The sequence below is a fragment of the Papio anubis genome, chromosome 17 (assembly GCF_008728515.1).
Source record: "Papio anubis isolate 15944 chromosome 17, Panubis1.0, whole genome shotgun sequence".
NCBI lineage: Eukaryota > Metazoa > Chordata > Mammalia > Primates > Cercopithecidae > Papio > Papio anubis.
This window is the reverse complement of record NC_044992.1, coordinates 42,080,800-42,102,872: the sequence shown is the minus strand read 5'-3', so window position 1 is coordinate 42,102,872 and position 22,073 is coordinate 42,080,800. Positions and strand designations below refer to the sequence as shown.

Sequence of the window (22,073 nt, the reverse complement as noted above, 5' to 3'; positions counted from 1 at the left end):
GTGGGGCGGGGGAGCGCATCAAAGTGCAGGTGTAGGAACGACTGGCTCCCTTCCAGGAGAGGAAGAGAGACAGTGGGGTGCACAACACAGAGCTCTTTGGAGGAGGGACATGGAGCCCCCCCATATAAGCCTGCAACGAGGGGCCAGGTGGGGGGTAGAGCAGAGTCCAGAAGATTTGAAGCAGCTCCTGGGGGAGAGAGGAGACCTAAGAAGGGAGGAACCAGGGACTATGAATAAAGGCATGAGACAGCCATGGGGCCACCACCCGCAGGGAATCACTTGTCCAGTCAGTACAGGTTCGTGCCTCTCTCAAGCGACACTCAGCACTTCCAGAGCCGCAGAGGAGAGGAGGAGGGCAAGGGCACTTACCTGGGCTGGGGCTGGGCAGGGCAGGAGCCCTTGAAAGTCTTTGTCAGAAGGGCAGCCTTTATGTGGCCTGCTGGGGCCCACCATGGTCTAGAGGCTGTCCAGGTGGACAAGGCACAGGGGCTGCAGCTCCAGCATTTTATTATGTATTTATTTTAAGAGATAGAATCTTGATCTGCCCCCTGGGGTGGAACGCAGTGGCTTGATCATGGCTCACTACAGCCTGGAACTTCTGGACTCAAGCGATCCTCCCGCCCCAGCCTCCTCAGTAGGCTGAACTATCCTCCCACCCCAGCCTCCTCAGTAGGCGGAACTATGGGCACCTGCTACCACGCCTGGCTACAGCTCCAGAATTTTAAGTAGCAGGGGCCTTGGGCCAGCCGTCTTGAAGCTGAGTGGGCACCGTGAGTGTGCTGTGCCTAGTTAGCTTGTGTGTTTACTTTCGAGGGCTTTGGGGAGCTGGGAAAGATCATGTCACCTACACCCCAATGACAGCGGGAGAGGTGGGAGTGGGGGTGCTGGTGAGGGGAAAAAGCTTAGAATGAACTCTGAGGAATGTTGCCCTGAGGGGAGAGAGGCAGTGACTGCAGCTAAAGCCTCTCTTTGGCATTGCCTCTGATTAGGAGGCCCTGGGGGCACCATGACACCTAGCAGTGTGCCCAGTGGGCAGGAGGGTGCAGGAGGGAGGATCCAAGCTGGAGAGCTTCCAGGGGGCTGGGAAAGACCAGGACCGTGATCTACATGATGAGGCCTGTGAGATTTCCAGGAAACCTCCTGCCACTGAGGTGTTCTCTGACTTCCCACGCCTCCTTGAAGGCTTGCCTCCCACTGACCCAGTGACCCTCACCGCCTCACTGCAGCCTGTCTGGGCCCCTGTCCTGGGTGGGTGGGAGCAGCAGGAAGGCCCATCAAAAGCAGAGGTGAGGTAAGCCGAGGAGTCTCAATGGAAGAGCAGAGATTTCAGGGTCAGTGGAGCAGATGGAAGCTGGGGTGATGGCGGCTGGCTGGGGTAGGGCTTGGGCAAAGCAGGAGTGACTGGTCCAAGCCTCTGCTCAGCTCTGGCCAGGCCTGTCCAGCCTCTCATGCCCTCCCTGCAAGAGGCACATCACTGTCTGCCAGAGCTGACTCTCAGGCCTCCTGCCTGGACCGCTGCAGTATCCTAATTGGTTTCTGTCTCTACCTTCCAAGCCATCCACACGCTGCCACCACTGCAGCCAGATTAATCTTCTTAATACACTGCTTTGCACATTTCCTCCCTCCCTTCCCACCCACCCAGGGCTTCAGTGGCAGCGTGATAGGCAGAGACAGGTCCAGCCGGAGTCAGGGAGCAGAGAAAGGCTGTTCCCCATGGCCCTGCCGACCTTGTAGCCTTGTCTCCCACCAGCCCCTCTCACCCTTTGATCTGGGCAGACCACTTGATTCTTGGTTCTGCAGTGTGCCCTGCACACCCCTTCCCTTGCTGCCCCCAGTTGGGGACACCTCCGTGGACATCCTCCTGGGCTGTCCTCCCCACTGGCCCACTGACCTCAGCCAGGATTGAGCTTCTGTGGCTCCTGGGTTTTGTCCCCAGTGTGGTGTTTAGTTGCAGCCTTGCAGATATCGGTCCTGCCATGTGTGAGCTTGGCCCTGGGCTGGGGTTTCTCACAGGCTTTCACTCCTTTCTTCTGTAGAGCAGCCTCCCAGGAGGTAGTGTTACCCTGTTTAACAGAAGAGGCCACTGGGGATCTGAGAGGCAAAGGGACTTGCCCAAGGTCACATAGGAAGAAAGTCTCAGAGTTGGTGGTACCTTTCTAACACCAGTGTTCGGCACCCAGAGGGCACACTTAGGGCTAGTTGATGGAGCTGCTGTGGGGCTTGGGGAGCCCTTGTGCTGGGAAGTACTGAGCAGCTTACCGCTGCTGTAAGGTGACAGCCCGAGGGGAGGTGTTATGAGATGGGAGATGGAGATTTACAATCTGCATCAGCACAGACAAGAGACCTGGGGCCTCTGGGTGGGATAAGCTCAGGCTGCCTGGCCTCATTTCACAGAAAGCTCCACTGGGCCTTGACATCTGTGAACAGCAGGAAGGATGCAGGCTAGACCTGGGAAGGGACTTCCACAGCTGGGGACGGCCAGTGAGGGGAGGCTGGCTCCAGCCTGATGGGTTTGTGTGCTCTCTGCCTGTGCTATGTCTGGGTGTATGGTGGGGGCGACGTTGTGGAAAGGGTCTTGAGGACAGAGATGTAGAGCAAGGCACAACGGACCCGGCTATGCACCTCTCCAGGAGGGAGGTGTGACCTCCATCAAGGCACCACACCCCTCGGAGCCTCAGTTTCCCAGACTGTCGAGGAGGCTCACAGCCCTCCCTCGTTTCGTTGTGAGCAGGGAGGAAATGAAATCCCAGGAGGAGGTCTTCAGCCTAGTTGGCCTGTGGTGGGCACTGGCAGATGTTGGCTCCACCCCTGCCCCTTTTCAACCGTAATTACAGCTCCAGTCCCTGGGGCAACCTTGTTGCTAAGATTGTGTCTCAGTGTCCTCATCCTGCATTTTCAGATCGTTCCCAGCCTCCAATTTAGTAACTTGGACAGACCTGGCTATCTGGGGGAGGAGGGCTCTTTTTTCCGTGGCTCACTGGAGGGAATACCGGGGCCCTGGAGAAGACGACTCATTGACCCTTAGTGTTGCAGGCAGACTAGAGAGAGCGAGGCAGGGCCCTTTCCACCCACGTCAGGCTGCCCTGCTTCTCCAGGCCTGGAGCCACTTGGCTGGGCAAGAGAGGGGTTCCAGCCTTTGCTGGCACCGCCCTTGACAAGGACCAATGAGGCAGGCCTTATGGGGCGGCAGGCCTCGCAGGAGCCCAGCATCATCCTTCTCCATGAGCCTCTCGGCGGTGTGCAGGAGAGTGAGGTGTGCATGTGACCACGAGCCGTCGGTACAGACTCCTGAGAGCCCTGTTGATAACACTGGGGAGTGAAGAGAACAGTCTCCTTCTCCACACACAGTAGCAGCTGGACTTTTAGAATTCACTGATTGAGTAAATATGTGACATCAAAAGCTAGTGTGTTTTCAACGACTTTTAAAAGAACATTTCATTAATTTTTATTTTTAGCAGCTTTTTGGGGGTATGGTTTACATGCCATGAAATTTGCCCATTATAAGTGTACCTCGGCTGTGTCTTCACATTGAGTTGGTCTTTATTCCCAGAGCTCTGTTGATTTGAATATAATTTTATCTACATTAGAAGACATGTTGTGTATCCAGTCCGCTATGTGTCTGGATTCACAAGCCCTTTACCATCACCGTGGCTTGGTTCCGAATCCTGACTGTGTAATATTCTAGGAGTCAGAGGGATGTGGGATTGGGCCCCACCCCAGCTCTTCCTGCCCTGTGACTTTGAACTGGTCACCCTCCATCTCTTGGCGTCTTTTGCTCCTCTGAGACTAGCATGGCAGGAGTACTGTGTGAATGGCATGAGGGGAGGTGCATGGTGGGCCAGAGAACCCGTAAGACATCATACCTGTGTGTGGTCCATGTTCATTTTAATCTAATCCAAGGCCCGAAAACACAGCAAGTGGCAGAGTGACAGGGAGGAGGGTTCGCCGACTCCTGCTCCCTGGCAGACCGGACTTGGAAGCACAGAGGGGGGATCCACTTGGGCAGGTGGGGTCTGAGCCCAGGGCTTTATGTGCATTGATCCCGGCCCCGCCCCACCTCCCGTACTGTGCTCACGCTGGAGACACTTAATGGCCCTGTGTGACCTGGCTAACCAGGTCAGGTGGCAGTGCCTCCACTCACAATCCACGGAGCAACGACTTACTTGGGATCTGCTGGAGCAACAGGCTCCATGCCATACCGGCCCCCACGACAGCCGCTCCCCCTCTGTACAGCTGGCTCTCTGCCTGCCTGCTGGCCCTGGCTCTGCCCCCAGGCCTGTCTTTGTACGGTCTGAAAGCTTATCTCCCTCTGAGTGGCTGCTGACCCTGAGGCCCCCAAATGCCCCTCACCTGCTAGTCAGAAGCCCCTTGTTCCGAGTCTCTCCACCTCCCACCCAAGCTGACCGCACAAACTAGGGCCATTAGGATACATTTGGTTGTCCCCAGGCCTGGCTGTGGACTTGGTTGGGCAGCTGGCCAGATGAGGCAGTGAGAAGCAAGGAGAGGTGTCTGATGGAATGAGGGCCTCATTTGATTGTTTCATTAATCCAAACTTTTTAAGCACCTACTATGGACTTGGCCTCTGCCCTCCAGGCCAGACACCTAGTTTGTCCAGATATCCATCAGGTGGACAGTGGGGTCCATTGAGCCAACTATATCTCTTCTTGCTTCCCCAGCCCTCTGCCTGGCCACACCCCTCCCTTCTTCAACCAGAACCAGGCTTAGGTTGCTCCTGGTCCCCCCACCCTGTGCCACCCCACCCAAGCCCTTGCCTGGGGAGACTCCACAAACCCTCAGGCGTTCAAGGGCTGCCTCTCTCCCAACTAAGCCTTTCTCTGTGTGTTCACCCCTCACCTTTTCTCCCCTGAACTCCCAGACTTGCTGCCTGGATAATTTATTTTGGCACTGAAGCATTTAAGCCCTGTTGTGGTTATTCAGCTGTTTTGTGTGTGTACAACGTGTTTCTAGCAGACACTGAGCTCCTGGGAGGCAGGGCGTGTGGCTGGCATGTTTTTGCAGCTCCTTTAATGTCTAGTGCATTGCTAGGCACTTCATATTGAAAGCGAGGTCACTAGTGAGCTGGAATGGCAGATGAGACAGGGTTCGTCATTAGTCCTTCTGAGGACTCTCTAGGGTGCATCCTCGGTCCCTATCCCAGATTCGGGTAGGGAGCATGAAAGGAAATACCTCCAGTGTTTCACATTTGGCCAGAAAGGTTGCGAATCTTGCTGAAGGTCACACAGTGAGTGACAGGATAGGTTGTCCCGGGCTCAGGCTGGTCTCCTCAACTGTGATAACCCTTCCTGGGTGTCTGGGTGTCTCCATTCTGCCTATCATCATGTGTGCGATTGGGAATGTGTGCATTTCTCTCTCTCTCTCTCTCTGTGTGTGTGTGTGTGTGTGTGTGTGTGTGTGTGTGTGTGTCTGGAAGGAAGCAAGAGTAGCCAGCTGTTGTCCAGGAGAAGGCTGCCAAGTCCACAGAGTAATTGTGGAATACGTGTGGTGTTGTGTGGGGCTTCGTGACCGGGTGTGTCTGTGAGGCCTTGGCAATCACCCTCTGACATCCGCCAGCATTGTCGTGCTGCTGGCCTGGGCCCGCTAGGCTGACATTGTAACCTAGGTCAAGATGGGCCATGCAGCTCCCAGCAGGAGATAGGGCGGAACCCACAGCACAGGCCTTCCGTTAAGCCTGTGGCCCCTGAATCTGAGACCCAGAGCTGGGGAATGGCTGCGGCTATGCGTTTCACGTGGCCCTTTCCTGGGGCCCTGCCCCTGGGTGCATTTCCTCCTGGAGCCTTTGGGGCAGGGTCCTCCCCACGGGCCTGAGCATCCAGCAACCTCTCCACACAAGCTTGCTGTTCCTGCTCCTCCTCCCTCTGGTGTCCCATGTTTGGAGGACTGGGTCGAGGGGCTCGGGGATAAACCAGCTGCCTCACATCCCACCCTGCCCTGCAGCCCGAGGAGCTTACCAACGCCCTAGAAATCAGCAACATCGTCTTTACCAGCCTCTTTGCCCTGGAGATGCTGCTGAAGCTGCTCGTGTATGGTCCCTTTGGCTATATCAAGAATCCCTACAACATCTTCGATGGTGTCATTGTGGTCATCAGGTATGACTACCCCCCGCCACTGACTCTCACTTGAGGAATGCCAGCAGGGGTGGCTTGGGGCCAGGGGCAATGCCACCTATTCCCCTGGGGTGGAGGGGTCTGGAGTCAGGCCCCACTGACCCCACGGGATCTGCCACTCCCCCTAGGTGGGGGGCTGTCTGTGTCCCCATGCCCCCTCCATCTCTCTCTTGGCCCCACCTTGCTCATGTGGACCTTGGGCTCACCTCTTCATTGCCCAGGCCCCTCTTTAGTCTCCTCTCCCCACTTCTACCTCTTGTCCTTGACCCCACCCAGGCCTGGGATGGGCGAGGGTTGGGGATTGGCTTTAGAGAGGAGTTGGAAGAAGTATGAGGCCCAGCCAGCTGCCCGGCTCGAAAAGTGCTTGGAAACCATCTCAGACACCAGCAACTTGCTTTAGGGTTTCCAAGACCTTGGGAAAGTGCTCCTTCCTCCCCAGGCCTGGGGCCAGGAGAACCACTTCATTGCCTTTGGAACTGGCTTTAGATTTCATTAGAAGAGAACAAAGCAAATATTCCATAACTTGATGCAGTTACATTGGCCAAATTTAGGGAGGGGGCTGTCTGCTGCCAGGATGTGATCTCTGGCAGGGATGAGAGGGCAGAGGGGGCTGGGCTGTCACCCAAATCCTCTCTATCTCGGAGGCTCCTGCTTGGAGGTCTGGGTGCCCACCTGTGCCCCATTTTCTCTTGATGTGCCCGCTCAGCCAGGCCCTTGGGTGCTACTGAGTCCTCTCCGAGGGAGTAGGGAGAAAGAGTGAAGGTGCGGGGGGCTCAGGCTGCCTGCCCCTTTTGCAGCGTGTGGGAGATCGTGGGCCAGCAGGGGGGCGGCCTGTCGGTGCTGCGGACCTTCCGCCTGATGCGCGTGCTGAAGCTGGTGCGCTTCCTGCCGGCGCTGCAGCGGCAGCTGGTGGTGCTCATGAAGACAATGGACAACGTGGCCACCTTCTGCATGCTGCTCATGCTCTTCATCTTCATCTTCAGGTGAGGGCGGCGTGGCACCGTGCCGGCTGAGAGACTGGCCAGGCTGGGGGCAGGAGGGCCTGAGGGGTGGGGAGCACTGGGCTCTGACCCCTAGCTTGTGACTCCCTTGTGCCCACAGCATCCTGGGCATGCATCTCTTCGGCTGCAAGTTTGCCTCTGAGCGGGATGGGGACACCCTGCCAGACCGGAAGAATTTTGACTCCTTGCTCTGGGCCATCGTCACTGTCTTTCAGGTGCGAGGGTAACAGGGCAGGGCGTGGACAGGGACCGTCAGGTGCTGCTAGTATAGGCCCTGACTTCTGTCCTCTGCCCACAGATCCTCACCCAGGAGGACTGGAACAAAGTCCTGTACAATGGTATGGCCTCCACGTCATCCTGGGCAGCCCTTTACTTCATTGCCCTCATGACCTTCGGCAACTACGTGCTCTTCAATTTGCTGGTCGCTATTCTGGTGGAGGGCTTCCAGGCGGAGGTAACCCGCTGCCTTGCCCACCTCACCCTGCCCATAGCAGTCCCACTTCCAATGGGCTGCCTGTCATGAGCTCCTCCCTCAACTTTGGGGGCCTGGGAGGTCCCACAGGAAGCGCCTCTTAGACTAAGCCAGGGTGGACCAGGGATGGGAGGCTCCGGGTCTCATGCAGCCCGTTGTCACATGGGACACAGGATGGTTGTGTGGGGTTCCTGCGCTGAAGCTTAGCTACCGAGTAGACATCCCTTTCGGAGTTGGCTAGACCCCTTCCCCAGAGAGGCAGACCAGATAAGTGTCTGCCTGTGGTACAGCTGGACTCCTGAGCACAGTGCTCTATGGAACACCTGGAGAGGACTCCTCTGAGCCGAGGGGTGCAGGAAGCTTGTGTGCAAGTCATCTGAGCTCTGACTGAGCAGATGAAGATGCCACTAAGACCAGGGCAGGGCTTAGCTGCCCAGGGTGAGAAATGAGCCCAATTAGCTACGGGCATGGCAGAGATGAGCGTCCTATTTCCAGCCCAGGCTCCATCACCTTCGTCACAGGCAGCGTCATCAATTAATATTGATTTACATTGATCCTGCCCTTGCCGTGTCAGCAAGCAGCCTCTGCCCAAAGGGCTGCACCCCTTCCTCTCCCTCAGCTCTGCCTCTCTTCCCACCCAAGCCCCTAGACCCATCCCAGCTTGCTGGGGCCTCAAACAGGGCAGTTTGACCCAACCTAGAAATGCTGCAGGTTGGGTCTGGAGAAGCTCTTGGTCCAGTTCTCTCCGGGTGACCCGGATGGAAACTCCCGCTGCGGCCTGGTCTATAAATACCCAGCACACGGTGGAAAAACAAAAATCTATTTTCCGACTCTTTCCCAGTCTTGCAAGGGAGGGCTTTTCCCTGTAGGCCGGCTGGGTTGGTGGGGTGCAGCGTATCTGTCCCACACTGGCCTTTCTCCCCGCTACCGTTTTCAGTCTGTAGTTATCCGTTACCGCATTTCCTTCCCACTATGGGGCAGCCAGGGCAGCTGGTGGGGGAGGCTTTGGTGATGGCTGTGCCTCTTGCAGGGAGGGATGCCAGTATGCTCCCTGGAATGGGACACTAATTTGGGGGTTCCCTGAGGCCTGAAGAATTAAGGGGCACCACAGTGCTCCCACAAGAGCCAGTAGACTCACTCTGCTGCTGCTCAGGGCCTATAAGAGGAGGAGCTGAGTGAGGACCGGGCTTCCTGGCCCCTTCCAAAGGCCGCTCCTGCCAGCCACGGTTCCCTCAGAAAAACTCCCGTGCAACTCTGTGGAGGGAAATGGAAAACACCGCGAGCCTATTCCCCTCCCCTCCTCTGCCACTCAGCCGCCAAGGCAGTCTGCAGGTGCCCAGCACAGATGGCCCCCTCCCCAGCACTCAGCCCTTTCAGCAAACACCTTGTTAACTTGAGTGCAGCCGCCCGCGGCCTGGTTGCTAGGCAACAGCAAAGCTGGAGTGTGGGAATGAGAGCAGCCTGGCCCTGGGGCAGCCTGGTCACTCTGGCCCTGCTGGGGGCCTGGGAGCTGCCCCAGTGTGAGGGCTCAACAAGGCCCGGCAGCCACACCCTCCCCAACCTTTGCAGTGTCAGGACCTTTGCAAGGAGGGTCTCACTCAGGATGCGGCGTCTTGGGCTGTAATGCTTCAGGCCTGGGGTGGGATGCAGAAAGGATTTTAAGAACATCCCCTCTCCATGAGAGTGGGCAGTAACTGTGGCCCGGAGTGCCCATGGGAGGGGCTGGGCCAGTTGCTCCACTGTCCTTCACATGGTGGGCAAGGGTGGGGAGTGTCCCTCGATGCCTATGGCCTGGACACCTCCAAGGCCCCTGCCCTCTCCTGGGTAAGGTTTCAGGGGGCCCCACGGTCTGGCAGGGGAGTCTGGTTTTGCTGTTGTGATGGCCTGGGATTTTTGTTTTTATTTTGACAAATAAGACAACCCACCTTGGCAGAGGAAGTGGCTGCCGCATTTTGGTGGGATTCCCCAGCAGGAGGCCTCAAGGGTAGCCCCCCTGCTGGCCTTGCTACCCTGCCAAGAGCTAGGAGGGGGTGGTCCAGGGACACAGCCTGCTTGGCTGGTGATTTCCTGACTTGCAGGGGGCAGCGCCCTGAATCCCTGTGTATTTATCATTCACACACTTAATTAAATGAACAGGCAGCAGGCCCTGTGTGAGGCCATTAATTGATACTAAACAACATCAGAGCCATCATCTCAGCATTACTTGTCACATCCCATCTCAAACGGAGCAGCTGGATCTATTCTGATCTGAAGGGACTTAAGGCGAGAGCATGAGATGTTATGAGGCCTGACTTGGCTCCGTGTTGACTCTGACTTTTGTCCATTCCTTTCCCTGCTTCCTTCCCATTCCCCAAGCCCACTGCCTCCGAGCCAGTGAGAGGAGAGGGGTGTTCTGAGCCACAGACTCGGGTTCCAGGCCCAGATCCACCTCTTACTCTGTATGATTTGGGGCAGTTTGCTCAACTTCTCCAAATCTCGAGTTTCTCCTGTGTAAGATGGCAATCCTGGAACCTACTTCCTACCTTGCAAGGAAGCCAGCTGGTGTTAAGGAGGTAGTTTCCCATGCCGGGCACACCCTTCATGAATGGTGGCTGTTATTATTAGGATTATGGGGGGACTTGATTCTTTCCTGCCCTTGTCCCCATCTTTTTGGCCTCTGCCCTCACCCTTCAGATTCATTCTGGCCTGAGGGCCTGTAGTTGAATTCTGGAAGGCTGTTCTATCCCCTCTCTGCCCCCTGTTCCCCGTGTCTCTCATTTCCCCTGCTGTGGGGTTTGCGCCCCTCCTTTTCTTCATCCTCTCTCGACACTGCTGATATCTGAAGGCCCCGAGCGCCTGTGACCAGCGGCCCTCCCCTGCCTCCCCCTTTCCCTGTAGGAAATCAGCAAACGGGAAGATGCGAGTGGACAGTTAAGCTGTATTCAGCTGCCTGTCGACTCCCAGGGGGTAGGTACGCGATCATGAGCCGGCATGCCTCCTGTGCCCCGTGCCCCTCCACTCCACCTCCGTGTCTCTGTGCTCGTGTTCACGCTCCGCTGCTGTGCAACCTGTCATAGCCGTGATGGTCGTTGGTGTTGTGAGGTTTGCTTCGATTTTAAGTCCCTTCCCCCTTGAGGACATGGAAGGGAGGTACCTCCTTGCCTCTGTCCCCATCAACCCGCCAAGGGCACCATCTCCATCCCTGCCAGACCGGTGGATGGGCCGGAGAAGGAAGGGACTTAGAATCCTCTGTGTGCACGTGTGTGCGGCACCCCATGTGTGGGGCACCCCGTGTGTGCGTGCCTGTGCTGAGGTCCCGGAGGAGTCCCAGACGTCCGGCTTCAGTGGAGTCAAGATCTGTGGCCATAGACCATACTCCCCCATCTCCCACCCCTTCACCCCTTGCCCCAGGCCCCTGTTGGAGACCCCGCAAGCTGCCTCAGCTCAGGACAAGTCCTTGGAGGATGTGGGGATGGGATGTGGCTCTTGCCAAAATGTACCAATATTTTAAATCACTCTGAGCCTTTGGCCACTTCATCACCCATTTAGGTCCAGCTGGCGCTCTCAGGGCTGGCTCCCCCTCTGGCCCCATGATAAGCCTGTGCTCTGCTGTTCCCTGCCCTGGCACCAGAATTTGGGGCAAAGCCAGCATTCCTGTGGGACCCCATGGTGCTGCATATCCCGAGCAGGCCCCTGGAGATCCCACTTGATAATTAAAGGCCTCGTTAGGGCTGTAAACTGAGTTAATGAAAATGATCCCCTGAGATGCCAATTACCCAATATTTATGTCCTTATCAAAAGTAGCAATCAAGTATTTTTTAATAACTTCTTAAGGAGAAGTGTGTAATTACTGGGGAACCTACTGACCTGCTAAGAAGAAAGAAAAAACTGTCCCAGAGACAGGGAGAGAGGTAAAAATGGGGCCAGGGAGGGGCTGGGACTTGGGGAAGATGAAGGGAAGACACTGAGGGACTGAAGTGGTGTCCTCGGGCTGAGCTGCTCTGTCTGGGGTCTTTCAATTTCCTTCCAGGGTCCTCGAGTCTGAGGCTCAGGGGAGGGGAGCTGTGGAGAGAAAGCAAAGGGCCTCGAGTGGACTTTTGCAAGAGAGGCTCTAGTCACCACTTCACTCAGGTCCCCAGGACCCCAGCCCCCTCTGGCCTGTGCCACCCACCACCTAGCTCCCCCTTCTCTCCCCAGCCAGCCTTGGTGACTTCATCCAGGCTGGTTGTGCTGTGGGCTCACCATAAGACGTGGCCTTTTCTGAGTTGTGGCTGGAGAGGCAGAGGTGGTGGGGCCCTGGGAAGCCTTGGGCCCTAAGCCTGGGGGGTCTGGCCTGCGCCGGTGCATGCCTTGTGCCGTGGTTGCTGGTTCCTGTGGCCTATATGTAGTGTGTGTGTGTGAAGAGAGGGAGGCCCGGTCCATCCCAACCTCCCCAGCCTGGCCCGATCCCTAATGGTCCGCTGCTCCCCTGCCTTAGGGAGATGCCAACAAGTCCGAATCAGAGCCCGATTTCTTCTCACCCAGCCTGGATGGTGATGGGGACAGGAAGAAGTGCTTGGCCTGTGAGTACCTATCCTGGGGTGTGGCTTTTGGCCCTGGGCCAGCCCTGAGTGGACTCGGGATCTCTCCCTCTGTCCCCCTGCAGTGGTGTCCCTGGGAGAGCATCCGGAGCTGCGGAAGAGCCTGCTGCCGCCTCTCATCATCCACACGGCCGCCACACCCATGTCGCTGCCCAAGAGCACCAGCACGGGCCTGGGCGAGGCGCTGGGCCCCACGTCGCGCCGCACCAGCAGCAGCGGGTCAGCGGAGCCCGGGGCGGCCCACGAGATGAAGTCACCGGTAGGGGGTGCATGTGGGTACCCCGATGGTGGGAGATATTCCAAGGAGGACAGGAGGAAGAGAGGATGGAGGCAGGCGGGTCCAAGGGCATAGCCCCTGCCCCATGGGCTGGACGGGGTCTGGGTGTGCCTGGACAAGCCCCTGGGGAGTCCGAGCCAGTGATGCAAGCCAGGGAAGGAGCCCTAGCCTGGGGGATGAAAGAACAGGGCCTAAGCTGACCCGTTCTGTTCCCTAGCTGAGTGACCTCGGGCAAGACACCACCTCTCTGAGCTGCTTCTGTAAAATGGGGGTGGGGTGTCCCTACCTCCTCAAGACCGAATAATAATAATAGCAGACCCTCATCTAGGTACTGATTATGTGCCAGACACTCTTCTAAACACTACTCCGAAGCATTCTAAATGCATTTAATCCTTACAGCAACCCTGGGAGGTAGGTACCACAACGATTCCCATTTTACAGAGGGGGCTTGAGCCTCAGATTGCAGAAGGGAATGGCAGAGCCAGCATTTTAATCCAGGAGGCTAGTGTTGGTGCCATGCTCTCGTGATTTTATTTATTTTTAATTTTTTAAATTTCGCTTTTAATTGACGAATACTAATCATGTATATTTATGGGGCACAATGTGACGTTTTGATATATGCATACATTATAGGATGATTACATCAAGCTAATTAGCATATGCATCACTTCACATACTTATGTTTTTGTGTGTGGTGTGAACATTTAAAAATCTACTCTCTTAGCAATTTTGAAATATACATTACATTATTATTGACTATAACCATCATGCTGTGCAATAAATCTTGAAAATTGATTTCTCCTGTCCAACTGAAACTTTGTATCCTTTGGCTAAGCCTTCCCCATTGGCCCCATCCTTACCCTTCCCAACCCCAGCCCCTGCTAATCACCATTCTACTTTCCACTTCTATGAGTTCAATTTTTTTGAATTTCACATATAAGTGAGATCATATGGTATTTAGTTGTCTTTCTGTGCCTTGTGTATTTCACTTAGCACAATGTCCTCCAGTTCATCCATGTTGTCACAAATGACAGTCTTCTTTTTTAAGGCTGAATAGTATTCCACAGTGCATGTATGCCATATTTTCTTTCTTTTCTTTCCTTTCTGCTCTGTCGCCCAGGCTGGAGTGCAGTGGTGCGATCTCAGCTCACTGCCTGCAACCTGTGCCTCCCAGGTTCAAGCGAATCTCCTGCCTCAGCCTCCTAATTAGCTGGGATTATAGGCATGTGCCACCATGCCTGGCTAATTTTTTGTATTTTTAGTAGAGATGGGGTTTCACCATGTTGGCCAGGCTGGTCTCAAATACCTGGCCTCAAGTGATCTGCCTGGCTTGGCCTCCCAAAGTGCTGGGATTACAGGCATGAGCCACTGCGCCTGGCCCATATTTTCTTTATCCAGTCTTCCATTGATGGATACTTAGGTTGATTCCATATATTGGCTATGGTGAATAATGCTGAAATGAAGATGGGAGTGCCCGTATCTCGTCCACTTACTGATTTCAAATCCTTTGGATAAATACCCAGTGGTGGAATTGCTAGGTCATATGGCAACTCTATTTTTAGGTTTTTGAGGAACCTGCAAACTGTTTTCCATAATGGCCGTACTAATTTACATTTCCACCAACAGGACACGAAGGTTCCCTTTCCTCCACATCCTCACCAGCACTTGCTGTCTTTCATCACGTTCATAGTAGCCAATCCAACAGGTGTGAGATAACTCACTGTGGTTTTAATTTGCATTTCCCTGGTGATTAGTGACGTTGAGCATTTCTTCATATACCTGTTGGCCATCTGTGTCTCTTTTTTTGAGATGGAGTTTTGCTCTGTCACCCAGGCTGGAGTGCAACAGTTCACTGCAACCTCTGCCTTCCAGGTTCAAGCGATTGTCCTGCCTCAGCCTCCCGAGTAGCTGGGATTGCAGGCATGCGCCACCACGCCCAGCTAATATTTTGTATTTTTAGTAGAGATGGGGTTTCATCACATTGGCCAGGCTGGTCTCGAACTCCTGGCCTCAGGTCATCTGCCCGCCTTGGCCTCCCAATGTGCTGGGATTACTAGTGTGAGCCACGGTGCCCGGCCCTGTATCTCCTTTTGAGGAATGTCTATTCAGGCCCTTTGCCCATTTTTTAGATTGGGTTAATTTTTTGCTGTTGAGTTGTGTTTCTTCACCCCATTATATATACTGCCCATCAGCTGATTATAACACTTCTCTCACCAACTAAATGAGGAATGAGCTCTATTGCCATATCTATTTTACAGATGAGGAAACAGATGCACAGAGAGGCTTAATAACTTGCCCCAGGTCACTCAGTTGTTTGGGGTGAGCCAGGATCTGAACCCAGGCATCAGGGTCCAGAGCTCCTGCTCACACCCCTACACTTGATGTGATGCCAGTGAGGCTCCCAGGAGACCGGGTGCACATGAGAGGACAGGGCTGCTCGGCCCTGCCTGAGACCACTCCTCCCCTGCTCACCCACAGCCCAGTGCCCGCAGCTCCCCGCACAGCCCCTGGAGCGCTGCAAGCAGCTGGACCAGCAGGCGCTCCAGCCGGAACAGCCTCGGCCGTGCCCCCAGCCTGAAGCGGAGAAGCCCAAGTGGGGAGCGGCGGTCCCTGTTGTCGGGAGAAGGCCAGGAGAGCCAGGATGAGGAGGAGAGCTCGGAAGAGGAGCGGGCCAGCCCCGCGGGCAGCGACCGTCGCCACAGGGAGTCCCTGGAGCGGGAGGCCAAGAGTTCCTTTGACCTGCCAGACACACTGCAGGTGCCAGGGCTGCACCGCACTGCCAGTGGCCGAGGCTCTGCTTCTGAGCACCAGGACTGCAATGGCAAGTCGGCTTCGGGGCGCCTGGCCCGGGCCCTGCGGCCCGACGACCCCCCACTGGATGGGGATGACGCGGATGACGAGGGCAACCTGGTGAGGCCCCTGTGGGCACAGTGACCCCTCGCCCCTGACCTTGAAAGAGGGGAGCTGTGCCTGGCCCGGCAGGGTACGAGGGAGTTACCATTCCAAGCCCAGGGGATATCAAGGGGCACCTGGAAACCGAGCTCCAAACAGTCCCTTTTCTTCCTCTGCCCGCCTTGCCAAACCCCAGATCCTTGTCATGCCTATGCCTGGGGCTGCGGCTCTGCCACCCTTGGTGGATATGAATGATTTTGGGCAGATGTGTATGAATCTTTCATGGCCCTCCCCCTGTGACTCAGAAAGACCCATCGATCATCTCTCCAAACTGGTGCCCCCCCACCCCCCTTTCTCATCTCAACCTCATCACAAGCCTTGACTTCCCACTCCTTCCATACCCATGTGCCCCTCCCCCAACCCCCTCACCACCACCATTCCCCCTGGGGATGGGGTGCAGTGACCTCAGGGTTAGCACGTGAAGAGTAGGCCCGGTGTCTCCTCAGCTCAGGTGTGTCTCTGAACAGACAGATGTGTGGGGCCAGTGTCTGATAACTGATGCTGCTTCCCAGCCCAGCAGGAAGGGCAGGCAGGGGCTGGGCTGGAGGCGGGGGTGGGGAGAGGGGAGAGCGGGGTTGGGGATGCAGGGGAGGAGAGGGAGGAGATGGAGAGGCAGGGAGTCCTCAGGGATGAGGAGGGGGCCTGGCAAGGTTGACAGGGAGATGAGGAGTGTGGCTTTAGGAATAAAGAAAGAGAGGCAGGGCAGAGCCTGGGCCCCAGGTGGGAGAGGGTAGACAAGGAGTGAGGGTCCTGACGCTGCTGAGGAGCCAGGAGCTGGGGAACCTGGAGGCCTGGTCCTGCTCATACTCCAGTGTTTGTTCTGCAGAGCAAAGGGGAACGGGTCCGTGCGTGGATCCGAGCCCGACTCCCTGCCTGCTGCCTCGAGCGAGACTCCTGGTCAGCCTACATCTTCCCTCCTCAGTCCAGGTAAGTGACAGGGCAGGGGTCTGACCTGTGTCCCGACCTCTTCTCACGGGAAATTACCCCTGGTGATGCTATCAGGGAGTTGAGAAGTGGCACCCTGCCTGGGGGTGTGAGCGGGGTGGCCTCAGCTGGGAAGGCTCTGGATGAGTAGGGGCTGCGGGCGGTGCCTCTCGTTGCCACCTGTCCTGCCTCCTCTTCTCAGCCGTTGCCTCTGTGCCTGGGCAGGTTCCGCCTCCTGTGTCACCGGATCATCACCCACAAGATGTTTGACCACGTGGTCCTCGTCATCATCTTCCTTAACTGCATCACCATCGCCATGGAGCGCCCCAAAATTGACCCCCACAGCGCTGTGAGTCCCCAGTCCCGCTCAGGGCAAGGCCTCTCCTGGGGTTTGCACTCAGGACCAGTGAGGGAGGCGAGGAGGCCACGGTTGCTGACCTGCAGGTCACACAGCAGGAAGCGAGGGAGCCAGGACTCTCCCTTAGGTCTCTCACTAGATGCTGGTCCCCAGGACACCCCCTGTGTCCTCTCCTGCCTCAGTTTCCCTTCTATGATACACCAGCCCAGCTGGGTGCTTCGTCTCACTCCAGGCTATTTCTCATGTGCCAGAGGCTTGTGGGACACACGCGTGAGTCGGGAAGTGCTGGGGTGGTGCAGAGGCTGTGTGCAGATGGGGAGGCATGTTGCCCAGTCTGCCTCGGGGCCTTGGGGGCATGCAGAGCGGTCATGGAAGCTGTTCTTTGCCCCTGGTGGTCCTTCCAGGTCAAAAACAAGTAGATTTTCAGGGGCCTTAGTGGGGACATGGGTCACTTCTGCTTGGTTGCAAACCTGTCTGTCCTTCTCAGAAGGAGAGCCAGAGTCCCTGGACATACCGCCCCAGGGTCGAACCCCTTCAGGGTGGGCCCAGCTGGCCCTGGGAGCTGTGTCTTCCTAGCCTGGCATCATAGCCCTTCGCTGTCGGCAGCAATTCTGGTTCCAGAAGGATGGGTGGGGGGTGGCTGTGTTTCCCCTCACGGCATGCTACACCACTTGCTTAGAGGTGGCCAGGGTTTGCCTGTCATCCCTCCTTGCCATCTCCCACACCATTGTTTACATTTCAGTGCTGCTGGGGCTTCTGTTTTCTATTAGAGTTGGGGTGGAGGGAGCCTGAGGAATGGCGGGAGCTGCCCAGGACTAGGCGGGTGAGAGAGCACCCGCATTGGGGACCTCACACCCGGAGTCACAGGGTAAGGCAAGGGCGCTGGCTGCACTCCAGCCTTGGCTGCCTCCTGCCTGAGGCCCTGCTGTAGAGCTCTCTGTCGCCATGTCACTGTCTCCACGACTCTCTCACCATCTTCCCACTCAGCTCCTCCATCTCCAGCTCTGTCACCATACCTGCTCCTCTCCTTCCCTCCTCTCTGTGCTCACACTCTGCCCGCCACCTCTCTAGAGATCTGCGCCTGTCTCCCGGTCACCCAGGGAGGGACTCAGTCCACAGATGCCAGGGAACTAGATGGCCTTCCTCCCTGTCCTGCCCCAGCCTGGGTCTGGGAGTGCACAGTCTGTGTCAGGACCCCAGGTTCCACTGCTGCTCCATTTCTGGGGTGCACAGCAGGAAAGCAAGTGAAGAGGGTGGGATGGCAGGCAGGGGTCAGAGATCAAGTGAGATCCTGCCCCAGTTTTTAAAAGGAACCAGGGAATAGGGCTTAGGACGTGGGACGGGACGCAGATCACAGCACTGCGGTGCAGATCCTCTTCCCCTCCGGCTAAGTGGCTGTGGGGGCGGGGAACTCTGGTCACAGACAGGGGTGCAACTGTCCGCAGAGCTGCAGGGGAGTCCAGGGACCTGGCACTGGCTCTGTGTGTGTATGAGAGGGGCGTGATCTGCATTGTTGTGGAGGGTGGGAGTCGTTTTCTGAGTCAAATGTTAGAAGCAGGTTTTGACTTGTGTATGCAGAGCAGACCTGGCCCAAGGGTGGGGGCTTCCTGGCGGGCAACCCCTGTCTTCCCTGTCTTGCAGGAACGCATCTTCCTGACCCTCTCCAATTACATCTTCACCGCAGTTTTTCTAGCTGAAATGACAGTGAAGGTGATGGGGGCTGGTGTTGGCTTGGGCCCTCTGGTTCCTGGTAGGGGTGGAGACGGCTTGGGCTGAGGGTGGGAGGGTTGGCCAAAACGCAGGGCAGGGCTGGGGCCGGCAGGGAGGGCGGCCGGTGACGCGGCGGCGGTCCCCAGGTGGTGGCGCTGGGCTGGTGCTTCGGGGAGCAGGCGTACCTGCGCAGCAGCTGGAACGTGCTGGACGGGCTGTTGGTGCTCATCTCCGTCATCGACATTCTGGTGTCCATGGTCTCTGACAGCGGCACCAAGATCCTGGGCATGCTGAGGGTGCTGCGGCTGCTGCGGACCCTGCGCCCGCTCAGGTGACCCCTTCCCCAGCACCGGAACACCTCCAACAGGTGGCCCCCTCCGAAGAGACACCTCCGACCACACCCCCTGCCACCAAACCAAAGCCTGCACAGGCCAGCCTTCTGTCTGTGACCCCCACAGGCGATCCTGTCCCTGCCCCAGAGAGCACTCAGATTACGGCCCCAGTAATTTCCCTCCAGGCACACACCTGCTTTCCTCCTCTTCAACATGACATATTCCTCCGGGCCGCCGCACCATGTGATGTAAGGTGACTGCAGCCCCGTGCAGCGCACAGCACGAGGGGCCACAAGGGGCCAAGGGGCTCACAGTCTTCAGCTGCAGCTCTCCCTTGTGTGGCCCCTAGGAGTGACACTCAGCCCCTCCCCGTGAGGTGACAGCTCCTCTTGCTGGCTTTTCCCATCTTCAGGCCCCTGCCAGGACCACCCACAGGTGACATTTCTCCTGGCCAGGGATCTACCCTCTCAGGAAACCTTTCCAATCAGCCAGTCACCACCCCCAACTCAGATTTTTTTTGGACGGGGATGATATGGACTAATGGCGATGCTTCCCTGACTGTGATAGTCCATCTCCCTCTGCCCCTCCCCCTCTCTACCTGCTTCCCTACAAGTTTATCTCCTGGTACCCCCAACCCACAATACACTGCATCCCTAGGGAACGCCTCACTTGAGTTGAATCCTCCCCACTCCCAGCCCAAACAGGTCATACATTTGACATCCTGGGATGGAGGTGGAGATGTGGGGCATGGGGATCTCTGCCACTTGTTTTGAGAGATTACAGTAGGGGTCCTGATGGCAGGGGTCCTGTGAAAAGAGGACTGTGTTCTGCCACCAGAGGCCAGGAAAGCACCAGTGGCCAAGGTTAGGGGTGGGGAGCAGGGTCAAGGGACAAGGGAGTGTCTGGGCTGGGGAAAGCCCTGTCACCTCCCTGCCTCCCCTCCCCAGGGTGATCAGCCGGGCGCAGGGGCTGAAGCTGGTGGTGGAGACGCTGATGTCCTCACTGAAACCCATCGGCAACATTGTAGTCATCTGCTGTGCCTTCTTCATCATTTTCGGCATCTTGGGGGTGCAGGTGTGTGGAGTTCTGGGGGCCAGCTGTGGGTGAAAGCCTGAGGAGGGCCCCTCCCCTTGGCCCCTGGGTCTTATGGCTCAAGCTGCTGCTGCTGCTGCTGCCGCCTTCATTCCAGGAAGGAATAAGCAGGGATGCTCCCGTCCAGGCTCTAGGCCCTTTTACCTCCTGGGCATTTTGAAGAAAACTGGGAGCCTAGAGGAAGGCCCCAAGGAGGACCGGGGCTGCAGAGAGGCTTCAGGCCATGGGAGCTGCAGGCTGCTGTTCCTGCCCTCTGCACGCACTCCCTGAGCACAGAGGCTGGCCCGGGTCTACTCCGGGATCCCCTCCCTTCCTTCCCGGCTGGAGCACAGTGGGCTGCAGGCCAGGTCTGGGGATCCAGGGCCCAGACAGCTGGGCCAGGTTAGCAGCGTGCTGGCAGGCAGGCGGGTGCAGACCCCAGACGAGGCAGGAAGTGGGGGCTGCTGGGGAAACTTGGCCTTGGGCCCAGGGAGGAGACTTGGCTTTGGAAGAGAAAGAGCCAGAGCTGCCTGCAGGATTCAGCAGACGCCTCGGGGGGCCGGGGAGCCCCTCCATCGCAGTCTTCCAGGGCCCTTGGCTCCAGCTGTTTCAGCTGCAGGGTAGACAGCTGGCTATTCAGGCAGCGTGGGAGCCCCTGGGTGGCTACACCCTCCCCTCCCCGCCCCTCCTTCCCTTGGCTTTCTGGGATGTCCACTCTGCCCTGGGTGAGGGGCTGTTCCCTGGCTTCCTAGAAATCGCTAGCCCTAGGGACCAGGCTGGGGTGCATTTACCAAAGCTGTGTGGTGCCTCTCTGTACACCCTCCCCACTCCCACCCAGTGCTCTTCCCCTTCCCCACTTCCCAGCCTCCTTGGGTCAGTAGAGTGAACCATTGTTAAACCCAGTCCTTCCGGTGAATTTAGTCTGTTTTGAGCAGTTTGCTCAGGCCTCCGGTCCTGCCTTCCTTTCTTCATCAGTAGTCATAGCCTGGTTTACACTAGAATGAGGGTGAGCTTTCCAATCAGACAGACCTGGATTCAAGCCCCCTTTCTGCTACCTGCTGGCTGTGAGACGTTAGTGAGTGGATTAACTTCTCTGAGCTTCAGTTGTTCTTACCTGTAAAGTGGGGTTGATAATACCCACTCCCCTACCCAGAGTTGCTGTGAGAATTAAATGCCTAGCTCAGTGGTTCTCAAACTTGCGTTTGCGTCAGAATCACTGGAACAGCTTGTTAAAAGATCGCTGCTCCCCCAACTCGGAGTGTATGATTCAGTAGATCTGGGCTGGGCCTGAGAATGTGTGTTTCTAGCATGTTCCCAGATGATGCTGGGGACCCGCACTTGGCACACGCCTGACCTAACCATTGGTGGACGATGAATGACTATTACCCGCCTTCACCCTTTCCCACTGCCCGCCCCAATGACCTTTCCTCCCAACTCTTGGAAAGGAAGCGGGTGTCGGCAGGGGAGGCTCCTGTCAGTGTTTCCCTGACTTGACTGACCCCAGAGCACAGCACGCCACACTCACCCAAAACGTGCCCAGGCTGGTGTGGGGGTGGGGCTCAGGAGTCCTGGGCTTCCTGTGGTCACAGCTCACTTTTCTCTGTCTCTGGGAATGTGTGTCCAGCTCTTCAAAGGGAAGTTTTTCGTGTGCCAGGGCGAGGATACCAGGAACATCACCAATAAATCGGACTGTGCCGAGGCCAGTTACCGGTGGGTCCGGCACAAGTACAACTTTGACAACCTTGGCCAGGTGAGCCCCAGGCTCAGAGGTGGGACTGTGGTGAAGGAGGCTGGAGGGGACACAGGGCCATGCTTAATGATACCTGCTGACTCCGGTGGGCTCCACGAAGAGATCAGCCTTTCACACCCTCTGCTGTCTAACCACCAGCATGTTGCAAAGCCCAGTCCATCCCTCAGTGCCCCAAAAAGTGGGCCCATGGGGTCTCTAGCCCTCCTTAAAGATGAAGAAACAGAGGCTCAGAGGGGGTAAGGGGCTTGCCCAGGGCCAGAGCGCTACATGGTGGAGTGGGAAGCACACGTGGCAGTGGGGACAGGCAGCCCTGGATGTGAATCCTGTGCAAATTCTGACCCCACCATTGTCAGCTCAATGACCTGGAGCAGCTGACTGACCAGGGCCTCAGTTTCATTAACTGGTGAATGGAGTCATAATAGAATCTCCTTGGAGGTCGCAGTAAGGATGCAATGAGATGATGTGTATATTTGTTTAACACGGTGGAAGGGATAGGCATATTGTCAAGATAACTCCTTTCCTCACTCCATATTTGCAGAAAC

General features: G+C 56.8%; 1 protein-coding gene across 12 annotated transcripts in view; it reads left to right on the top strand.

Moving 5' to 3' along the window:
• The window catches only part of CACNA1G (calcium voltage-gated channel subunit alpha1 G), a 68,946-nt gene that overhangs the window by 23,950 nt on the left and 22,923 nt on the right, over nucleotides 1–22,073 (top strand). For 6 of the 12 annotated variants that reach the window (XM_031657553.1, XM_017950563.3, XM_017950556.3 and 3 more), the window contains exons 10-23: nucleotides 5,956–6,107; nucleotides 6,923–7,108; nucleotides 7,227–7,341; nucleotides 7,425–7,580; nucleotides 10,476–10,544; nucleotides 12,055–12,139; nucleotides 12,223–12,416; nucleotides 14,913–15,344; nucleotides 16,213–16,313; nucleotides 16,536–16,659; nucleotides 18,310–18,378; nucleotides 18,525–18,709; nucleotides 19,658–19,784; nucleotides 21,406–21,531. In XM_031657553.1, coding sequence (XP_031513413.1) covers nucleotides 5,956–6,107; nucleotides 6,923–7,108; nucleotides 7,227–7,341; nucleotides 7,425–7,580; nucleotides 10,476–10,544; nucleotides 12,055–12,139; nucleotides 12,223–12,416; nucleotides 14,913–15,344; nucleotides 16,213–16,313; nucleotides 16,536–16,659; nucleotides 18,310–18,378; nucleotides 18,525–18,709; nucleotides 19,658–19,784; nucleotides 21,406–21,531 — 2,121 coding nt within the window. The remainder of the gene's footprint in view (nucleotides 1–5,955; nucleotides 6,108–6,922; nucleotides 7,109–7,226; nucleotides 7,342–7,424; nucleotides 7,581–10,475; nucleotides 10,545–12,054; nucleotides 12,140–12,222; nucleotides 12,417–14,912; nucleotides 15,345–16,212; nucleotides 16,314–16,535; nucleotides 16,660–18,309; nucleotides 18,379–18,524; nucleotides 18,710–19,657; nucleotides 19,785–21,405; nucleotides 21,532–22,073) is intronic. The other 6 variants (XM_031657556.1, XM_031657555.1, XM_017950562.3 and 3 more) reach the window with 1 other exon arrangement.